We start from the raw sequence: 21,205 nt of genomic DNA, 5'->3' as shown, positions 1-21,205 counted from the left end.
CACTCCACAGGTGTGTGCCGAGAGGCCCGCAGGAAGAGCCCACGCAGTGCGGGTTGGGGGTGCGCTCCCTGCCGCGCCGGGCTGTCTGCGTTCCTCCCCAGATGGATCGAGCTGCTGCTCTCTCCCGACGTGGCTGCTCCGTCCCGCTGCGGGGTTAGCTCGTGCTCTCCCCCCGCCTCGTAGCTCCACGCCCTCCCTGTGTTTTCCCGTTCCTCCCTGTCACGACAAGTGGTTCCGCCCGCACTGGGCCGGCGCCGTGCGGCAGGGCGGGCCCGCGGCGCGCTGGAGGTCCAGCGGAGCGGAGGGGTTGAGCGGCCGCCTCCGCCCCCCTCGTCCCGCCGCGCTCCCTCCCGCCGCCCTGCGCGGTGCCGCCCGCCGCGGGGGGATGCCGACGCAGCGGGACAGCAGCAGCACCATGGCGGCTCCGGGCGGCGGCGGGGGCGGCCTCGGCGGGGACAGCGCCCACCAGGTCCGCGTGAAAGCCTACTATAAGGGGTGAGTGCGGGGGGGAGGCCGCTGGGAGCGCCTTCGGGGCACGGAGCGCGGTGGTCGCTTCCCGCGGTGAGGTTTCCGTCAGCGCCGCTTCTCAGCGCCGTGTTTCACGCCGCGCTTGCAGCGCGTTTCCTGGCGGCGGTGGCGTGTGGAGCCCTGGCTGTTGGGTTCTTCGTTGGTCGGGAAAGAGAACGGGGATGAGGGGGCACAGCCTGGCCTCTTCTCCCGGGTGGAGGCTGGGTGCGTTTATTCGAGACCGAACTGGAGGCTCTCGGCAGCTTCATTGCAGCGACCTGCCTGTGGAGTACAGGAAAAGGCTGTAAATACTCTGAATACAGCATCTCTGGCTTTCTGTAAAGATAATACATCTGGCTTTATGGCTTCAAGGATATAATATAAATGCAATACAAAAACCACTCTGGGCATTTAGTATTCAAAGCGTTTTGTTTCTGACCTGTGTCTGCTCTGGGGCTTTACTTGACCAAAGCGTTGCAGACTGGCACCGTCTGTGGCTCTGAAGGACCCGTGAAACCTGTCAGAATAACTACACGTGAAACTCTCAGATCTTTGCCTTGTGGTCTCATCAATCCCCCGTTCCTTGGAGATGTGGCTGCCAGCTGACAGGGCTCATGTGGTTGGACAGTGAACTGATGTGGAAAGTGCTTTGGATTAAACGCGTTTATTTTTCTTCTGCTGGGTCAGTTCTAATCTTGGTCATTTCCACATGCAGTCATACAAATTCTTGCCTTAGCAATGAGAAGCTGTGGTGCAGGAACAGAGATAAAGCAGCTGTGGGAGTGAGCAGGAAAACTGCTACGCTGGACAGGAATGCTGGTTCGTGGCACTTCAGATATCAGGCAGTGATTTCACCGGCACTGGAATGTTTCTTTCGAGTTTCATCTGCTGAGTCTCGGTTAACACAATCCTTGGTTTGCTTTTAATCGTGACACTGAGTCATATGGGCAGCTGGTTAACAAACAAACAGATAAGCGGAATGCCTTGGCAGTTATTTGTTCTGAGATCTAAACAAGCCGTCCTTTCTGCTCCCCTCTGACTGTCAGCCTCATGCCCACTTCTCAAACCAGCGCTGTCAAGAAGCAGAAATCAAAGCAGAGCAGTTGACTTGCACTGGGAGTAGCTGCAGACTGAGGATCTAAGTGCAGATATCAAAGGCGACGTTTAGCCTTTCATCAGACAAACTGCATGAAGGTGGCAGCCGGTTAGAGGATTGTACAGGAAATATTGTTAATCAGGAAATGTTAATCTCTGCATTTTCTTGTAACAGAAGTGTGGAACGTGGTGGTCAGGCTCTTGCGTGGCTCAAGCGCGGCTCTTGCAGCCCCAGAACACCCCGGGTCTGGCCAGGAGCCTAATTGCTTTTCTCAGCCGAGACAAAAGCTTTCATGAGGAACTCTTTGAAGGGTCTTTGTTTCATTCAGCCGTGCCGTGGCAGTTCTTTATCTTAAATTCATGAAACATGTAAAACCGGGAAGGAAAATTTTCCTAGAACAAATGGAGATGACGGGAATAAGAGGATGGGAATTCCCACAGACTTGGGAACTAGGTTGAGTTTACCCTGATGCTTCCTTCTCCCAGGTGAGCCGTGCTGGTTGTAGGACTCATTGTTTGAAATGCTGAAAATAGCCTCATCTGATCTAAAGAGTTCCCGCAGTCTATGCCCCGGATGTAGCAGGAGTTCCCAGCAGTTCCTAGGAATTTATTATACCCCGTGTTTACATTCTTTTCTTGTCGATAAAGCAACAAGTGCAGCAGCTCCAAATGTGCAGCATCTACACGGCATCTACAGTTACAACCGTTTCAGGTCTCTAATATTCCTTTAAAAGCTTACTTTTTGGCTTAGCTCATTTGTTCTAGCTGCTTTTTGTCAGTTCACTACGAGAGACATCAGGGGAGGGTTGTGTTGTAGAGGCTAGGAGCAAGTAAGGGCGACATGCTACCTATGCCTTATGAATCCTATAGGGCTAATGTCATTGATTAAATACAGACAGATATACACATATCTTGAACCATCTCTCTGTCATGATTAGATCTGCTGGCTCTTTGCAGCGGCTGCCATAGGTTTTGCACTGTGTAGGCTGGAAGGTAGGTGAGGCTTTTAATACAGTTAAAGGCATACCAGTCCTTTACCCACAGTTTATAGTGTTTCAAAGCAGCAATACCCCTGGCGGCCTTCTCACAATACGTGCCAAATGTGCTGCTTTTCTTCATTTTAATGCATTTACAGGAGTGGCGAAACTTGTGGAAAAGGAAATCAGTTCCATTTTTACTGTACAATCCAAATGCACTTCCACAGCTATTTCCAGAAAGCAATTCTTTAAAGAATGTTTCATTCCCCACATCCTTGGTTTACGTTGTTCTTCGACTTGAAAACTTTCTGGTCACTGTTTCAGCTCAATGTCTTCTGTTGTCCCTCGAATGTAAAGTGAATGTAAAGGAGGGTGCGCTCAGCTTAAAGAGCTTCTAAAAAGTGCTTACAAGCAGCAGGATTCGCCGGGAGCCTTGCACGAGTTAATTTCAGTGAGCTGCCACTAAGCATAATCAAAAGATTAAGCCAGGTGTATGATGAATGTGTGGGTATGTAATTAATACGTGACTGGATATCTATGTATGTTCACAAATGTAATGTGTGATAGCTGTGTTAGGCTGCAGATAATCAAGTGGCAGCCTCCCACAGAAGCTTGACTTTAGAACTGAGAAGTGAGGTGCACGTATTCAATTGCATTTAACTGTCAGCACTGTATTCTTCCCTTTGTTCTTGTTGCTGAAGGGCTGCTCCTTGGGACGGGTGGATGAGGTGAGAAATAAAAGGCATGAAAAGGAAGCTGTCTGGTAGCAGAGGATACATGGGGAAGGTGGCACTGAGGCTCGTGGTCTTCCAGAGGGATAAATAATCCCTACAGAGTTTTAAAAGACACAGCGCTTCCCTGTGATGAGATAACTAAAGCGTCCAGATGTGGAAATGGCTGTCAGGAATCAGCTTGCTTTCTAGTTCCTTGTGTGTGTCATGAGGAGGCAAACAAGGATATTGTGCTGCAGAATAGCTTTGGAACAGGCAGGTCTGTAGAACAGAAGCTTACTCACTGATTTTATCAGAATGAAAGGACTTTTTTTCCCTCTTGTTGTGAAAGAAAGTGTTCTGTATTCTCTTATACGAGACAGCAGGCTATGGTCCACAGTACATTCCCTTCATTATTTTAAATAGCTTACTAATTTTTGTTTAAAATACCAAATTTAGTTTAATTTTGTATCTTAGCTTCAGTCAGTACAGCTTTTTCTTAACGAAGACACCACCACTGAAAATCACTTCAGTTTTTGCTACAGCCCCAGTGATTTCTGCCTGTCAGGATTGTGGTGTGTTGTCACACTCCTGTCTGACAGCACCATCTCACAGCCCCTGCTCCATGTAGCATCCCCTCTGCCACTACCTGCAGGCTCAGTGACAACACACACTGGGAAAGCTGAGATGTTCAGCTCTGGTGGCCTTCAGAACTTCCTTTTTTACTTAAGAAATGAACCTGCACCAGAAGATGAATAAGGTGAGGGCTGGTGAACTTTAGCTGAAATTCACTGAAGTTGCTAAGCAGTGCCTTATCTCCTGCCTAAAATGTAGGTCCCTGAAAAACAGGAAATACAGGTTAGGACTTTGCCTCCTAATAAAGCCTTGTGGGTTTTGGTAGATGGCTGCATGTCAGTAACGTGCTGTTAGATGTGTGGAGTTTGCAGAGCTGCTGTGCTGTACTCTGGATCTGTGCTCTCCATGCATTTTAACATCCAGATGTTTGGCTTATGAGCTGTTTGGAGGGTAGTGTTGTATACTGCCCTGGTTTTTTTCCTCTTTCTTCCCACCTTCCTTTGCTCTGTACCTCTGACATCCTTTGTGTAAAGGACTGACCCAGAGTCACCTATTCCCCTTGAAGGCCCAGCAAATACCAGGGCAGTGGGTCAGCGTGTTATGGTAATGCTTCTAAAGTACCACTCTCAGTCTTAATTAATACAGAAATACCAGTTCTACATAACAGTAAAGCAGTACATTTTAATTCTAAGTACGTGCTTCTGTGTTCACCTTCCCTGTCATTGTGGGGAAGCATCATCAGTGTCTCTTCAAAGGTGCTTTAAATATTGGCAACTTCTTCCCCTCTGATCTGCTCTTTAATAATTTTCATGAGTATTTCAAACCATCCACACAATTAGAACTTACTTGGAGCAGATGTGTACATTCTTACCAGCAGTACATTACAAATGCCCTTCAAAGTTATTGCAGCATTTCATTCTTCAGTGTCCAATGGAATAACGTATTTCATTGCTGTGTGTACTTAAAATCTACACGGCTTCAGAGTCATTAGAAGATTTAGATCTTCGTGTTTTCAAAAGCAGATAATGGGAAAAATACATGTCAAATAATCAGTAATAAGAATGACTTGGAGCCTGGATGCTGTAGGAAGGAATCTTGATGCTCGCGGCTTACTAATATTGCTTAAAGATTCTTTTTCTAAGGTGCTGTGCAAGAGGTGGTGGGTTTTATATTAGCGGCGCATGGAAGGTGTTAGAGGTGAAGAAGAAATGCTGTGTATTACAGCATGGCACAGTTTCTCAAATGTATTTTTCTCTTACTCAGGGACATCATGATAACGTATTTTGAACCTTCCATCTCGTTTGAGGGGCTGTGCAGTGAAGTTCGAGACATGTGCTCCTTTGACAACGAGCAGCTTTTCACCATGAAGTGGATTGATGAAGAAGGTAAATTGATACTTGGTACTCAGCTTTCTAGCTCCTCTCTCCCTTTCATCATTTTCTTTTCCTTTGCCTTTGTGAGATAAACTGTATGTTTTTAGTAACTCAGACTCCAAAAGTAATGGCTTTCCAGTGTCCTATTAAGTATAGTTTTGTTGGTTCAGATCACTTAAATATGTAGCTCTACTTCTATTTCTTTGTTGCTGGAGTATTGATACAGATTACTGTATGTATTGATACAGATTACTGTATGTAGTTGTGCATAGAACCAGAAAATGCATTTTGAGTGAATCGGCTGTTCCATTAGAAGCCTTGAGTCTTATAACATATAGCTATTTAAAAACAACTCTTTAAAAAGTATTAAAAGAGAAAATACTTTGGAGAAAATACTTGGCTGAATGATGGATGGTAGCTTTCCATAGAAATTTTAGCCTTGAAATGTTAATCTTTAGCACGTCATTCATCCAGGTCATATTTTATATCAGATGAGAAAGATTCAGTCCTCTCTCTGTTTTTCCTCTCTGAGCTGTGTGTATATGTTAGGCATGTTTTGAAAAGCCTACTTGTAACTCTTGTTTTCTTAGTGGAGTTGTGTTCTGAGCGTAAGTTTTGAGCCACACCAAAGACATCTAAATTATGGAATAGCTGTTGTTATTTTAGCCAGCTGAGTACTTGATGCAATACATAAAAGGCAGTGATTAGTAACTGTATGCAGTGATTAGCGTAGATGGTGCTTATAGACCTCTTTCCTCCCCTTGTCGCAGATTTCTTATTCAGAATTGGGTGAGTGCCAATTTATTGAGAGCTCAAAGCTAAACAGAGACTCAAGTTGCTTTTGGAAGCGCTATATGAGCAGTTGTGTCAAACACTGTGGTCTTCAGAGTCTGAGCAGGTTTTCTCTTCTGCTATCACCGGCTTTCCCAAGCTATGTACACAAGGCAGATGCAATAAGGAGCAATGCTTATAAGCAAACTTCTGTTAGTGGTGCCATTTAAGCTAGATAATAGGCACTTTACAATAAGCTGGCTGTTTTATCTGAAGGATTTTTCAGTGAGAAGAGTCTGGAGACTTATAGTAAGAAGTATGTCTGTCTTTAATGAAGGATATATGTGTATATATGGTGGGCTGATGATTGTTTACCATACTTCTGGTAGAATATAGACAAGGTGTGGTATCTAGGCCTTCTTCACTACTTTCTGACTGTAGCAGGGTGACTAAACTGTTTAACTGAATTTGCCTGGTCACTGAGGTCTTTGTCATGCACTGAATGTGTTTTCTGAGTTGTTGCAGGTGTAGAGCATTGTGCTTTTAACTTGTGGTCACCAACTTGAAAAAGCACAAGTCAGATTTAATTATGAAGGTTCCTTTCTAGTCTGTAAGCTTTGTGTGCAATCTGAAGCACTGCTTATGCTCTTTTGTAAGCCTCCCTTTCTTCTGTCAGAAAGAAACAAGCTGTTTGCACAGGTGTCAAAAACAAATGAAGAAAAACTGGTTTGTTGGTTCTCAGTGAGTCTGAATGAATAGGGATGTTCCTGCTCCTTCCACACTCTCCACTTTGTGTTTACCGAGTGGGTAGGCAGCTGAGTGTCAAGTCTGTCAGATGGGACAGGGATGTGCAATATGATGAAAAATGACAAACACTACCACGCAGAGGATATTGCTTCGGTTTGCTAGAATAATTATCTTAAGAACAACTGTGAGGGAGCTGCTGAACCACACGGAACTAATTAGACCGAGTTTTGTGATGTTTTCTTCCTTCAGGAGACCCATGTACAGTTTCTTCCCAGCTGGAGTTAGAAGAGGCATTTCGGTTGTATGAACTAAACAAGGATTCAGAGCTTCTGATTCATGGTACAGTAAAATTTAATGTATTATTTCTAATGTTTGCACCTATGGAGAGCAGGAATTTTTTCCTCATGTTGTAGGTGTCTTTTGCGCTACTCTGTCTTCTTCAGTTTCTGTTTTTTATTATTCTGCTTTTTGATCTGTCTTGTCTCCATTTACTTCTGCTTGATTGGCTTCTCAATAAATATGCACCAGGGCTAACTTTCCCAAGTTTTCCTTTCCTACTGCAGCTAAATACACTGGAAACAAAGAACTAATGTAGGCAAAATCATACTTGGCTGTTCTGGAACACTGTAATGTGCTTCACCTACAGAGCAGATTTCCAAGTACCCACTGCAGTGATTGGTCAATTGAGAAACCAGCATCAGGACGTGTTGCTGGCATCTTTACATAAGTTAGCTTACTCTGCTGTCCAGTTGTATTTCTCACTTGGATCACTGTTATGTCCGGTACAGGGTTTTGTGGTGTCTTCTTGCTTGCTGTTAGAATGCATTTTAGCAATTTTCTGTTTCTATAGCCTTCTTACTATGTAGGTGTTGTATTTAACCCAAAGAATTGTCTTCTGTATGAAATGGATTAAAAGGAAGCTGGTATTTTTCTTGCAGTGTTTCCTTGTGTTCCGGAACGGCCTGGCATGCCTTGCCCAGGAGAAGATAGTAAGTAGGCATCTTCATTTGGGCATACTTAAAATAAGTAATCTCTATTCTAGAAAAAGTTGATACTCTATTGTTTGATTTCTTGTGCTTATGACTGTTAATAACACAAATCTCTACAGCTTAAATATTAAAAAGGAATGTTGTTTGTCATTTCTGAGTCATTGTTAATAAAGCATTTTTGCGTTTCTGTTAACTCTCCACGTGTCTTTGCTTCCCTTGCTTTTGCCCCTTCCATGGCAGTTTTTCATTCTGTTCCTGTCTCTAGTAGTTGCCAGATTGCCAGCTGACTGATGTGAACAAAGACTTGTAACCACTTGCAGTGAGGTGTCAAATAATCAGTTTCAAACCAACCTTTGGGTAATATCAGGAATATTTTGTGAACACCTTTGTCACGCTGGTAAATGTACTAACCATGAGAGGTGATTTTCCGTATGTTTAATGTAGGCTTCTATGCTGTTGATACCCATCATCTTTTATAAGATGAATATGTTATGCATGCACACATCTGTCAGCTTGATATCCAAGTTCTTGACAAATGTCAGTGTGCATGCTTAGATGTTAACTTTGGCAGTAGGAGTAATGCTGCTTTTTTGAAGGGGGGAAAGAAAGGTTCTAGGCTACATCTGAAATAGCTTTGCAACTTGAGATAGTTTTGCATATTCTAGTCTTCAGTTTTGGGTCCTGAAATGCCTGTAATGAAACAAACAAACAGTCAGAAAATGGTGGCAGCTGTGGACCTAAGAAACTGGAGGATTTGAGCATGCAGCCATAACAGGACATGCTCCTGAAATGGACCTTCTTCCCTCCCTCCCACAGCTCCTCCTTGAATTAAGTAAGGTATGTGCATGTTTTGCAAACAAGTGCTTGTGTTGTTTGGACAGTTTTCCTCCTCTTGCCTCACTCTTCCTTTTAACTTTGGAAAGGCAGAATTAACTTTCAGATGGTCAGATTATTCTGCTTGATGTTTTCTCCAAAATTGGGAAAATGAAGAAAATACTTTCTATAAGGTTGCAGGAGTGAAACTTTACTCTGCAAATCACTTTGCACAGATGCATCAGTAAGAAAGTACTGTAGTTCTGCATTTATATCTTTTATGGATATAATCGTATGTTTTTCCTCTTAGAATCCATTTATCGCCGTGGCGCCCGCCGGTGGCGAAAGCTCTATTGTGCAAATGGTCACACTTTCCAAGCCAAACGATTTAACAGGGTGAGACTCTCGTTGGGTACTTAAAACCATGTTCCAGGGTTGTCTTAATTTCATACCTTTAACGTTACTGCCTTGAAATAAAGAAAAAGGTAGGCTTATTCTAATTTCTATTGACTGTCTGTAGTACTTAGATGCTGGTAACTGTAGTTTCAGGAAACTTTATCCATATAAAATTAGGCTCTTGAAACTGTAAATAGTTGCAATTCACTTTATGGTATACTCTGTAACTATGCTGTCTTGTTATGGAAATGCTCCCTTAAAATCTCGGGAGAGAGCAGACCTTGACACTGGCATTAGATGGTTGAACTGAAAGTGCGTTTGCAGTTGTTTAAGTGTACTTTGAGTTGCTTATGTTGCACAGTTTTCCTTCATGACTTAAACAAAACCTGAGTTGTTTCTCTAGCATCTGCTTATGATGGCATAGAAACAATTGAAAATAACCGCCCAGTTTTAATACTTTCAATAAGCAATAGCCAAAGACGACTGAGAATCAAGAAAGCTATCTGCTGCTTGTATCTGAAAAATTAGATAAAATAAGAATTGAATAAGCAAGGTTCCTTGACAGCTTCAGTATTCCTTCCTTTTTCTCTAAGCTGTGAATCACGTGCTTAAATAACTCAAAGTTATCTCCACTAACCTTCATATTCAGCATTATTCATCTAATTTTTTATTTTTTTTTAACATAAGCAATGCTCTGGGAAGTATTCATTGACCTCTTCCTGGTCAAAGGCTGTGAAGGCACCGTCCCACTTGCTTTTGTACATGCCCTGCATTCGTGGTTCTTTTGAGTTATGAGCGTCCTTCAGTGGGTGGTGATCTTCCCATTTCCTCTTAGCTGGTGTTTTAACTGTGCTGAAGCTTTTGCTTTCCTGCCTTTCTCTCTTCAAATCTAAGGACTCTACATAAAGATAATGAGACCTAGCAAACTAGCTTGGTCACAGGAGCCTGCTTATTCATCTGCACTGCTTTTGACCTGCAGTTGACGCACATCTCTCTGGGCCCATGTGCAGCAGAAGAGGCTGACTGTGCCTGCACCTTTCCATGTAAATGTGCTCTTTCTGATAAGCAGTTGCTGCTTATTGTTCGTTTGTAATTCTTGGGCTTTTCTATGTTGTATCTGCTTGTTCTATCTTAAAGTTCTGTTATAGGCTTTTCTGGTACAGTAGCAACTTAAGTAGGGGTTTCTCTGATCTCTTATCCTGTGTTCTTCAGTAATGGGAACATGGCTGAATAATTTCTGTTATTTAGCTTTGCTTTTAATCAGTTTTATTGATTTATTCTTCTAGCGCGCTCACTGTGCCATCTGCTCTGACCGAATATGGGGCCTGGGTCGCCAGGGGTATAAATGCATCAACTGCAAACTCCTTGTTCACAAGAAGTGTCACAAACTAGTCAATAGTGACTGTGATCGTCATACACTACTACAAGTAAGTAAGGTTTATCTGAAATGTTGTCTTTAAAAAGGAACAATAAATGAAATAAAGGATCTTGTTTCATACTAAATGGCTTTCAAACTATGCTCAGCAAACAATCACAGTAAATATAGCTTAAAAAGGTTGTCATTCCTTACGGCTACTGCATTACATGACAAGAAAATAGCAGAGATGCTTAGCAGAATAGCATTTCAGCAACAAGAAGGTCTTAATTCTTGCATATATTGTCTATTTCTGTGTCAGATGGTGAAAGACAAGGTAAATATGACTTATGTAGTTACATAGTGTTTATATGAGAGTGTACATATGCATACATTTCACATATTCAGAGTGACATACAAGTAAATTCTCTAAACATCTGTTAGATTATTAGACTATTTTGTTTGATAGAAAAGGAAGGTAAGGCACAAGAGTTCTGACTTCCTCCCAAGTGATGCAATCATCTTTAGTCCTCAAGTCCCCAAAAAACAATAGGTAAATACCACTTGCAGTTTAATGTTTAAAAATGGACAGCTGGAAGTCTTTATTTCATAAATGTATTTGGGTAATAAAGCTGCTAAAGTATGTGCAATTTTCTGTCTCATTTTGCATCTTATCTACTACCTTCTCTCTGCTGTATGAAGTTTTTTTTCAATAGCTTCTAGCAACTTGCCATAACTTCTGGAAAATAGGAAAAATAAGGTCTATGGTGATTCTTTTTGTACTGTATGGACTAGAGCAGTAGTTATGTGGATTCATCTAAAACATGATATTTCTCAGAGATCCTTTATTGTCTCTCAAACGCTTTTCACAATCTGTTGAAAAAATGTTGTGTGAATTTGCAGGAACCAATAATGCCTATGGATCCATCAGTGCATCCAGATAACGTAGAATCAGGTAAGATCAATGCTTCTCTTTGAAACGTGAACGTGTGTTTTAAAATGAAACAGAATAACTTTAAGGAAATTACTTTAAGAATTCTGCTTTACTTCTTTTTGTTGGGCAAGACAAAGAGGACAGCTGCTTTAAAAACTAAGGGGGATTTAAGTATAAAATCTCCTATTTCCTGCGTTTTGATAAACTGTTGTGAAGAATTGAGTCTGATACTTAGATTTTTCCATCAGTAAGGTGTGTACTTTAAACATCCTCATTAAGCAAACAAAAAAGCAGTAAACAAAGTTACATTGGAAAAAAAATTAAACAAGATTTCCTGATGTTTCAGTTTTAACGGACAGTGATCTGTTAAACAACAACAAATGTTATTTGGCATTATATACAGTGTGTTAAGAAGAGTCTAAATAGGTTTCCAAATACAATCACAACATTATGTTAGCTATAACAGTTGTTATTGCAGTATTGCAAAAAGAATGATTTTGGTAGCTTAAAAACAACAACAAAATACCAGTTTTGAATGTGTATAATAGTTACATTTAAGCTGTTTCCCCTTGATTCAACTAACAAGCAGAAATTTTGAAGAGAAAGAAAATAGAGTTGTGTTCCATGGATCTGATTGTTTTCCTTGCATCTCTAGTGATTCCATATAATCCATCAAGTCATGAGAGCTTAGACCATGTTGGTGAAGAAAAAGAGGTGAAGTATCTTAACCATGCTAATTGTGTTCAGAGATCTTCAACTCTGGCACTCTTTATTTTATTGTTTTAGTAATTTAACTTGTCACAAAATGAAAACCAGTACGTAGAGCATGTTTGGATTACTCACTTGGTGGCTGCATGTGTGTCTTTCAAGCTGATTGTTTTAAAAGCCTGGGTTGAGATGTGCTTTGATTTAGAAAGTGTTCCAAATTCTTCCAGTTTCATTTGTTTTTCATCTGTCCTGATTCTTCTGCCTTCTTCCTTTTCCCTTCTGTTCCTTTTCCTGGCAGTGCAGTTTAAGAATAGCAAGTGTTCATTGAATCACTTGTGTTTTTATTGTTCTATTCTGTTTGAAGTGCTAACTTTAACTTTAAAGAACAGCAACTACAGTCGTTAAAATTGACAAGCCTGTTCATGAACTCAGAAGTCTCTCTATCTGTAGGCAATGGGCATAAGAGAAAGTGGCAAAGCTTCTTCCAGTTTGGGCCTTCAGGATTTTGATTTGCTGCGAGTTATAGGAAGAGGCAGTTATGCTAAAGTACTGCTTGTTCGATTGAAGAAAACAGAGCGCATTTATGCAATGAAGGTGGTGAAGAAAGAACTCGTCAATGATGATGAGGTAGGTGAGCTTTTTGTTAATAACTCTGCCAACTCTTTTGAACAGCTTTCATACCTGTTACAAAGGGGAAGCCAGACATCTGTGTCTGCATTGTGAATTAAAGCCTATGCATTAAACATTCAGCTACTTGGAAATGCATTACAAGAAGTTCACAAGACAGATGACTGCTTTTGAGGTCTTTGTTGACAGATGTGTAGTTTACAGCAAGTCATCCCATGCTAGTGGTTTTTGTCGAGAGCTCCATTACTTCAACCAGCATCACTGTTGTAATCGGCACAATCTACAGCACTACTCATGCAGAATTCACTTAAGTTTCTCTTGCCTCCTTACTTTGGAGAAGTATTCCATATTTTTCCTATTATTTTTGCTTGCTTTGCTGAAAAGGAGGTGGAGTCTTCTTTTCATATGTTCACATCTGTGTGAAATTTTGTTTTTTGTCACAAAGGAGAACCTCACAGTGTTACTTATTTGCTCTTTAAATCAGGCATCCACGTTTACAGATTGGTTGTAGCATGCATAATGATTTGTGGAAATTTGCTGCTATTTGCAGTCAACTGTTAGAGTCCTCTTGTTGCTGATTCCATTCATGGTTCTTTAGGGTATTTTGTAAAGATTTGCTTATTCAAGAACTTTTGCATTTTATTTTAGTTCTGGCAATGATTTCACCTGCCTTTCTTGAGACTTCTTTACATTCATCAGCGGCAGTTTATCTTTATGCTAATTGTCATTAATACATTAATACTTGCCCTGCAGAGTACAGCAGTACTTCTCTGAATGTTGCTTTTTTTTTTTTTAATTTATTTAATAGGATATTGATTGGGTTCAGACAGAGAAACATGTCTTTGAACAGGCTTCAAATCATCCTTTCCTTGTTGGACTGCATTCTTGCTTCCAGACAGAAAGCAGGTAAGGGACATGAGATGATAACAATCTTTTCTTCAAAAAAAGTCATATTGTTAGACACATCAGAGGCCTACTTAAATGATTATGTGCTAGGCAGTAGTCAGCGTGCTGTAAATCACTGTTGCATTTTGTGAACAAAAAGCCATGTTTATCATCTAAGCTTTCAGATTGGAAAGATCTGAAAATGTGAGAAATACTGGGTGCTGTGATAAGGATGCTAGAAAGGAAGGGAGAAGCAACCAGCAAGGGGGTTCATGCAAAGTTGAAGCCAACCATGTTGCTAGAGAGATGGGATAAGTTAAACTGCCCAGGGAAGACCCTGCAACACTGCAGATATTCAGTCAACAGGAAAATTTTTCAGCCTCGTATACAATCATTTGTGATACGCTCTTGTGTATTTCAGGTTATTCTTTGTTATAGAGTATGTAAATGGAGGAGATCTGATGTTTCACATGCAGAGACAGAGAAAACTGCCAGAAGAGCATGCTAGGTATGTCTAATTGCATATGTCTTCCATCAGAACAGTGGGATTTCTGGCACAGTGCAGTAGTGCAGATTATGGTGAGACAGCAAAGACAGCAAACCATTTCCAGATGTTAAGGATTTCAGAAATGTGAGACTGCATTCTCATTTTAATGCTGCAAGCCACAGTAACTTTGTTTCAAGGAGGAACCGCAATAGGAAGCACTAACAGATTGCTTGTGTTAATTAGTATTACACTTGATGACTGCAGTCTGATTTTTTTTTAATGGAAAAGCTATTCTGTGGTATTTTTTTTAACCTGTCTGATGTTGTCAATGTGTTTCTTTTAGAACCACCGTGGCCTAAACAAATGTTGAGTTCTTGTTGCACGTGTTTTGTTTCAGGTTGTGAGGTGAAACGGTTGATGTCAGTAGACATTAATATTATTAAGAAAAAGTAATTGACTGTGGGTAGAAATTACTGCAGGTGGATAAGAAATTACTGATTATATACAACTTATCTTTTTCACTGGTTAAAAATTACAATGGAACAGATAGGGTTTCATTTAAAAAGTATTGTACCACCAAGGCTGTTCTTGTGGTCTGGAGTGTGTTGGGTTTTTTTTATGAGTTTATTTGACTGCTGGGGTAATCAGTGTATCTTACTATTCTAGGTTTTATTCTGCTGAAATCAGCCTTGCGTTGAATTATTTACATGAACGAGGGATAATCTACAGAGATTTAAAACTAGATAATGTGCTATTAGATTCTGAAGGACATATTAAACTCACAGATTATGGCATGTGCAAGGTAAGCTGTAGATCCTTCCTAAGTAGTAAAAGTAACAATTAAGAAATTAGCATAAATTAAAAGAGGCAGAGACTCAAGAAGGTGAAACTTCTGAGCATTTCTTTATGCGTATGGATCATTCCACAACTTCTCAGTTATTCCCAGTTTCCTGTTATTGGAGATGTTATGGAGTTGACTAGCTGAAAGGTTAAAGAACTGTTGTCAGTGGGTACAAGCCACCCTCATGAGATGTTAGCTGCAACCTACTTTTGTGTAGCAAATCATATGTCCCAGCCTGGAATTTAGAGGGATTTTTGTTTTGAGATTGAAAGGAGGCAAGTAAAAGTTTTAGAAAGTATGTGGTGGGAGAGAGTTACACACAGCTTGTTTTGACCGTGGTGTTTGTTTGTTTAGGAAGGGCTGAGGCCTGGCGATACAACAAGCACGTTCTGTGGAACTCCAAACTATATTGCTCCTGAAATTCTTCGAGGAGAAGATTATGGTAATTAGAACTTTTCACTGCTATCTTGTATCTACCATGTAACTTTCAGTTATCTCAACTTCTAACTTAAGTTGGTCAGCAGTGGAATTCTGTTAGACATGTGATCCATCCAAGTTAACATGGTGTGAATGGACCCTTCAAAGGGAAGGCTGAAAATATCACAGCAAACAAATCAGATATCCACACTCTTATCTTGTTTTTACCAAGAAACAACCAAACACCAGTAGAGGCAGAAGTGCACATCCACTAACTTAACTGGATGTTTCTGTCTGACTTAACATGAAATCCATCTGTCCATCCTTCCTTTTACAAGTTGTATACAGTAAGCAGTCTCAGCCTAAGTTGCTGGAATTCTTTTCTTTAGCACCGCATAATAGAATAAGGACTATCTTGATACTATTAAGAATCATGTACTTATGTACTTCCTTCTTGTCCTTCCCCAGGTAACAAACTGTTGGTTAGTAATGACTAAGCCTGTGTGTAATCTGAGACTTTGTTAAGGCTGTGACATCACCCTTTAAAGGTTTTGCATTTCCTCATTGTACAGAATTTCCTCTTATCCTGCACATAACAAACCATGTAATGTCTGTTTGCTGCTGTTACCTCTCCTTTATTCAATAGCCCATAGAAAACTAGATAATCACACACTATCGATGCTTTTAAACAAATTCTTCTCTTAACATTTTTAGGACTAAAGCAAGACTTTTATTTCTGCTCTAAAAGTTCTTTATCAATATTTTCTCTTGTGAATTCCAGGCTTCAGTGTGGACTGGTGGGCACTCGGTGTACTTATGTTTGAAATGATGGCAGGCAGGTCACCGTTTGATATTGTTGGAAGTTCTGACAATCCTGATCAGAACACAGAAGACTACCTTTTTCAAGGTAGGTACCATGAGTGTTCATATACTTCAGTACTTTGTTTAACTTTAATCTATGTTTAAAGATGTGAAAGCTGATATATAAACACTGGTTTCTTACAGTAATTTTGGAAAAGCAGATCCGAATTCCCCGATCCCTTTCTGTTAAAGCAGCAGGTGTTCTAAAGAGTTTCCTTAATAAGGTAAGAACAAGAGGCTCTTTCCCTTGTTTAAGGGACTTGTCAGAGTTGTCCTCTTAAAGTCGACTCATTTCCTTCTTTCTGCTTCTGCTGAGAGCATAGTGTTACAGCCTCCTAGTGGAGAGAAGTGTTACAATAATCTTTCAGCCGCATGTATCAGTAGCTTGCAGTTATTGTCTCAAAACAACTTGGATAGGCAAGCTGCCTGTTGAGGGGGAAGAATCAGATTCACTTGCTTTGAAAAGTTTAAACTCGTTTGAATAAAAATAAGTAAAGATGGGGTGGTTGTTTATATATTATTCAAGTTTGGACTTCTGTATATTCATGTCTGTTTCGAAAGTAAATTGGAACGTTTTTCAAAGTAAATAACACAAACTTTGTTCTTCAGTGCACCTCGTAACAGAACTCCTGACAATTCATGATTTCTCACAGAATTTGGAACATTGCTTTTATTCACATGTAGGCCGTGGCTCTCATTTAGAAATACTTTCTCACACAGGACCCAAAGGAGCGGTTGGGCTGCCACCCTCAGACAGGATTTGCAGATATCCAGGGACATCCATTTTTTCGCAACGTTGATTGGGATCTGGTATGTGAATGCCTGTTGGACTCTGCTTTGTGTACAGCAGTGATGTGGCAACTTCTGCTTGTGAGAGATGCCACTAAACTTCAAAAAACCTTAAGCTCCTAACTGGCGTACCACAGTCTTAATACAGAACCTCTTTGATGTGCACTGAGTACAGTGGAGTATTTTAGAAGGCGTACAGAATGAATTTGAGAGTAACTTCTACCCTTATTTAAATATAATTCTGTGGGTTGTAATTCATTCTTGATGTCACTAAGTGCGTTTGTTCTTAGATGGAGCAGAAGCAAGTGGTGCCTCCATTTAAACCAAATATATCTGGCGAATTTGGTCTGGATAACTTTGATTCCCAGTTCACCAATGAACCCGTGCAACTCACTCCAGATGATGAGTAAGTAATGCAAAAGTTAAGATGTTTTGATAAAGCAGTGAAGGAGTTAGACAAATTCATCAGCTGGCTGTATTCATAGTACAGAGTCTGTTGTCTCCTCCTTGTAGGCTTAGTATGGATGGGTTAACTATAGTGCTGTGTCGTGATGAAACAAAATCTGTGACCAGTGGGTAAGAATTCTAGTTTGGAAAAGGATGATGAAGTGTTACTTTACGATGTTAGTGGTATTGCTTGCAAGGAATGAACGTGTGAAGGAAAAGATCTGTTTTTGACGCGTGGTTTATTTCAGTACTATGCTAAGAGGTGATATTTCTGGAATGTTGGATTTAGGTTGGATTTATCTTTGATGCTCTGGACAAGAAAAGGTGCTTTGTTTGGGTATTTTCGATTGTTAGTAATTGAGTGAGTTTATCCTGATGGAAAAGCCTGGATATAATGCTTGCTTATGTTTTGGCAGCAGTGGGTTTTATGGTACCTTGCCCACTGGGTGTTCTGATTCAGTGTTGTATAGGAAATGCCTTTCTGTCCTGTCTGAACCACTACCATACGCGATCTTTAGGATTTGTATCGGGTTCTGCATAATGTGCATGTTAATTTGTGAGCAGAAACAGCAAGTATTAAATGTTACCTATGCACTTCAGTTAGGTCTGAAATCCAACTTCATTCTTTATCCCTGTGTTAGCACATTAATATCTAAGTAATAGTTAGGGAACTTACTAATGCAAGAGCAGTGTCACATCCCACTGTTTTCCATTCCTATTATAAACTGGATGTTTTGGAAAAGCTTTGTGGGAGAACCGAGCTGCCAACTTGCTGCTCCTGAGGGGTGTTGTGTTTGTTACTGTTACAGGGCCTAGAAGAAAACAGTATCAACTGTAAGGAAAGGGAGGCTCAAAAGAGAGGGAATGTTTTCAGTTGCCATCTATTGTACAGGTCTCAATGTTAAAAACAAACTGTCAGCTGATGCTACTGACTTTTAATTTTGCTAAACTAACAACTGTTTTTAATCTTAACAGCGATATTGTGAAGAAGATTGACCAGTCTGAATTTGAAGGCTTTGAATACATAAATCCTCTTTTGATGTCAGCTGAGGAGTGCGTCTGAATTCTCTATTTCTGGACTGTGCCAGTTGTTACTCTGTTTTTTCTGCATGGATAAAGATCTCTTCATTTGGATGCGCTAGCATAAAATGAGTAACTAATCATCATACTGTTGCCACCGAGTGTGAATTACACACAGATTTTCTTCTTGTATCAATTATCACCTGGGGCAATTGTTTTGCTGAACCTTGGGCTGCCAGAGTATTTAAAATGTATATTTTCAAGAAGTCTTGCCAAAACTGAAGTTGGTCTCTGGGGTTCCTGACTGCACAATGGGAACTGGCTGTATAACCTGCCAATACAGCCTTCTGATAAAGGAAAGTTGTTTTACTACTTTAAGAATACAAATTGCATCAGAGGACATAATGAAATGTCACTAAAGGAATTCTGCTATTCCAGCGAGACAAGTAAGATCTCATGACTTGTAGTTCTAAATCTGATTTCCTTGTTCTCCTTAGATATAGAAGTTACAGCTATATTGTTGCCCTTCAGATTTAAATGACAGTGAGGAAAGCAGAATAGGTCAAGAACTGGCTGTTCTTGTAAGGTACGTTGATCCATCCTAAAGGTGGTGTTTAACTCAGTATTAGAGTCAGGCTTCGCTCTGAAATGATACAGGGGGAAGTGTGCACAGTCTGATACAGAGTGCCTTTCTGAGCCTGTCCCTTTCAGTGAGGGCTGGGGGTGGTATAAGTGGAATACAATTAAAACTTTTAGAAATTAAACTCCGCAGAGTGCAATTTAGCAGGAATGGGCAGCTAAAACTGACCGATGTAGGACCTCATGCTATTATTTATTGCTTTAACAATTTCTGTCTTACTTGTATCAGAACTGCACAAGTTACAGGCCAAGGTAAGGGCATTGTTTCACCATCTTTCCTTTTTTATCATCATGGTTAAATCTCACTGCCATACTGATGGAAATGCATTCCACGTTGCCAGTGGAAAAAGCACAGCTAGAAAAATAAATAGGTGCTGTCCACAATGACTCCATTAGTAGGTAGTGATTTGTAATAACACACAAACCTTTAGTGTTGGTAGTAGACTCCAAGCTAATCGCTTTCCTATTAGAATAAATAGAACAGTTGAAACCAGGACTTTTGGGAGGTAATAATAATTACATTTCATGTTAGCAAACAGTGTAATGTACAGCACAGCTAACTCTTATTTTTAATACTTGGGAAGTAGCTTTGAATATCTTAGGCTGAAGAAATGCCAAATGTACCACTTCTTTATTTTTATTTCTGGGGAAAAGGGATTAAGAGACATCAAAGAAAAGAACCTGTATTTATATGAACAAGTGCTGTGAGGCAACTTGGTGTTACTTAAGGCAGATTCAGATGTCTGTAAACACAAGTTAGCAAACCTTACCTGAAGCTTTTAGTGAGCTTTCTGTACAGTCAGTGTCTCTGTGAAAATCCTCGTGTGGTGAAGCTGTAAATTTGCAGCACGAATCTTCCAGTGTATGTTTTTTTTTCCACTTATGTGTTAGCTTCAAGGGGAGAGACTGCACAAGCACAGTAGTTGACAGTGTGGTACTTAGTATGGACCTTTCTTTGCAGCGTGAGTAGGAACCAAGATACTGGGAATTAATTGGAGGGACCTCCATTCCAGGGAAGCATTGAACTTCCGCACTGTTGAAGGTTGGGTTCTCTTGGCTACAAGTTGTGTACCTTCCAATGTAAAAAGTCAGAGTAAATCTGCTTTTAAAGAGCAGCTAATAACTTCAACACTGTTATTTCATGTGAAATGAAACCGCTTGCATCCAGCTATAAATTTAAGTGCTTGACACTCATGTGACTCATTAAGACATTGGAACTTAATTGGTAGTAAACTTTGAAGTTACTTAGAGCAAGCAAGAAAAGCCTTCTCTGTACAGTTCCTTGATTTCATATACAATATCAAGCAAAATAGTGTTACATAGGGAAGTGCATTTCTGCTGTTCAGCAGAGCACTGTCTGTTGTGCTCAAAGCAGAACTTTTTATAGATAACGTCACAGAAAATATACTTTTTCTATTCACACATCTAACTGTTGCCACTGAGATAAATATCCTTAATGACTGTAAGTCCATTGCTCAACTTTAATTCTCTCCTAAGTGCCATGATATTAAGTTATTTTTCATCGTGGAGCATAGTAGCAGCTTTTGTAAGCATTCAGAAGGGATGTGGCATGTAAACAGTTGAGTAGGCTTTGAGTTTTGAAGGTGTCTGCGTCAGCAGCGTGGTGTATTTGTGTGGAGCTGACCCTTTTGTATGCCAGTTAGATTCTTAGGGGTGCTCTGCTCGTTCATATCGTCTCTGCTACTTTCTTGTTTCGTATGGAATATAGTCTTGAACATTGTTGTGTAATCATTCTCTTTATTTGTGCACAATTTTTACCTTAAATAAAACATTTATATTAGAATGCTGTGTATTCATCTTAAAAGAAACAAACCAACTCCTTGCAAAGCACTGGGATTTGTTTGGGACCTTCAGCTGACCGTTAGGCATCCAGGGAGGGAGTGCAACAACAACCTTCACCAGGAAAAATTGACAGGCAATTGCAGCACGTTGTGTATCTTTCAGTTGGAGCTCCTCTGCTGTCACTGCAGCTGCTGGGATTTTGCAGCGTAGAGCAGCTCTCTCATCCATCGCATTTCCTTTGCACAGCTCCATTTGTTTCTTTCACGACTCCCCCCATCGTACTCTCTCAGGTCTCAACTGAGGGCAGGGGCGCTTACCTCACACCCCACTACAGATGCAGTATTTTAACCTATCTATATTTGAAGATCTGTGTATTTGTATTTTAAAAGCCGTTTCCTCTCGCAGTCTGGCTTGCTATTAACAGTATGTATCAGCAGTC

At 40.5% G+C, this 21,205-nt stretch overlaps 1 protein-coding gene across 3 annotated transcripts; it reads left to right on the top strand.

The window, feature by feature from the left end:
• The first annotated feature begins 246 nt into the window (after nucleotides 1-246).
• PRKCI (protein kinase C iota) lies at nucleotides 247-20,765 on the top strand. 3 transcript variants are annotated; one of them, XM_072344387.1, is made up of 18 exons: nucleotides 247-495; nucleotides 5,129-5,250; nucleotides 7,006-7,095; nucleotides 7,695-7,745; nucleotides 8,869-8,954; nucleotides 10,241-10,381; nucleotides 11,212-11,263; nucleotides 11,898-11,956; nucleotides 12,401-12,577; nucleotides 13,386-13,483; nucleotides 13,884-13,970; nucleotides 14,616-14,751; nucleotides 15,145-15,232; nucleotides 15,989-16,114; nucleotides 16,213-16,292; nucleotides 16,789-16,878; nucleotides 17,148-17,263; nucleotides 18,280-20,765. In XM_072344387.1, exons 1-18 carry the CDS (start codon nucleotides 386-388, stop codon nucleotides 18,365-18,367), a joined length of 1,797 nt encoding a protein of 598 aa, XP_072200488.1. In that variant the 5' UTR covers nucleotides 247-385; the 3' UTR covers nucleotides 18,368-20,765. The 3 variants fall into 3 exon arrangements, with proteins under 3 accessions (XP_072200488.1, XP_072200489.1, XP_072200490.1); XM_072344388.1 differs by having other exon boundaries at nucleotides 337-469; XM_072344389.1 differs by lacking the exons at nucleotides 247-495; nucleotides 8,869-8,954 and having other exon boundaries at nucleotides 5,207-5,250.
• The last annotated feature ends 440 nt before the right edge of the window (nucleotides 20,766-21,205 follow it).

This window comes from Excalfactoria chinensis, chromosome 9 (assembly GCF_039878825.1).
Source record: "Excalfactoria chinensis isolate bCotChi1 chromosome 9, bCotChi1.hap2, whole genome shotgun sequence".
NCBI lineage: Eukaryota > Metazoa > Chordata > Aves > Galliformes > Phasianidae > Excalfactoria > Excalfactoria chinensis.
This window is presented reverse-complemented; position numbering and strand designations above follow the sequence as displayed.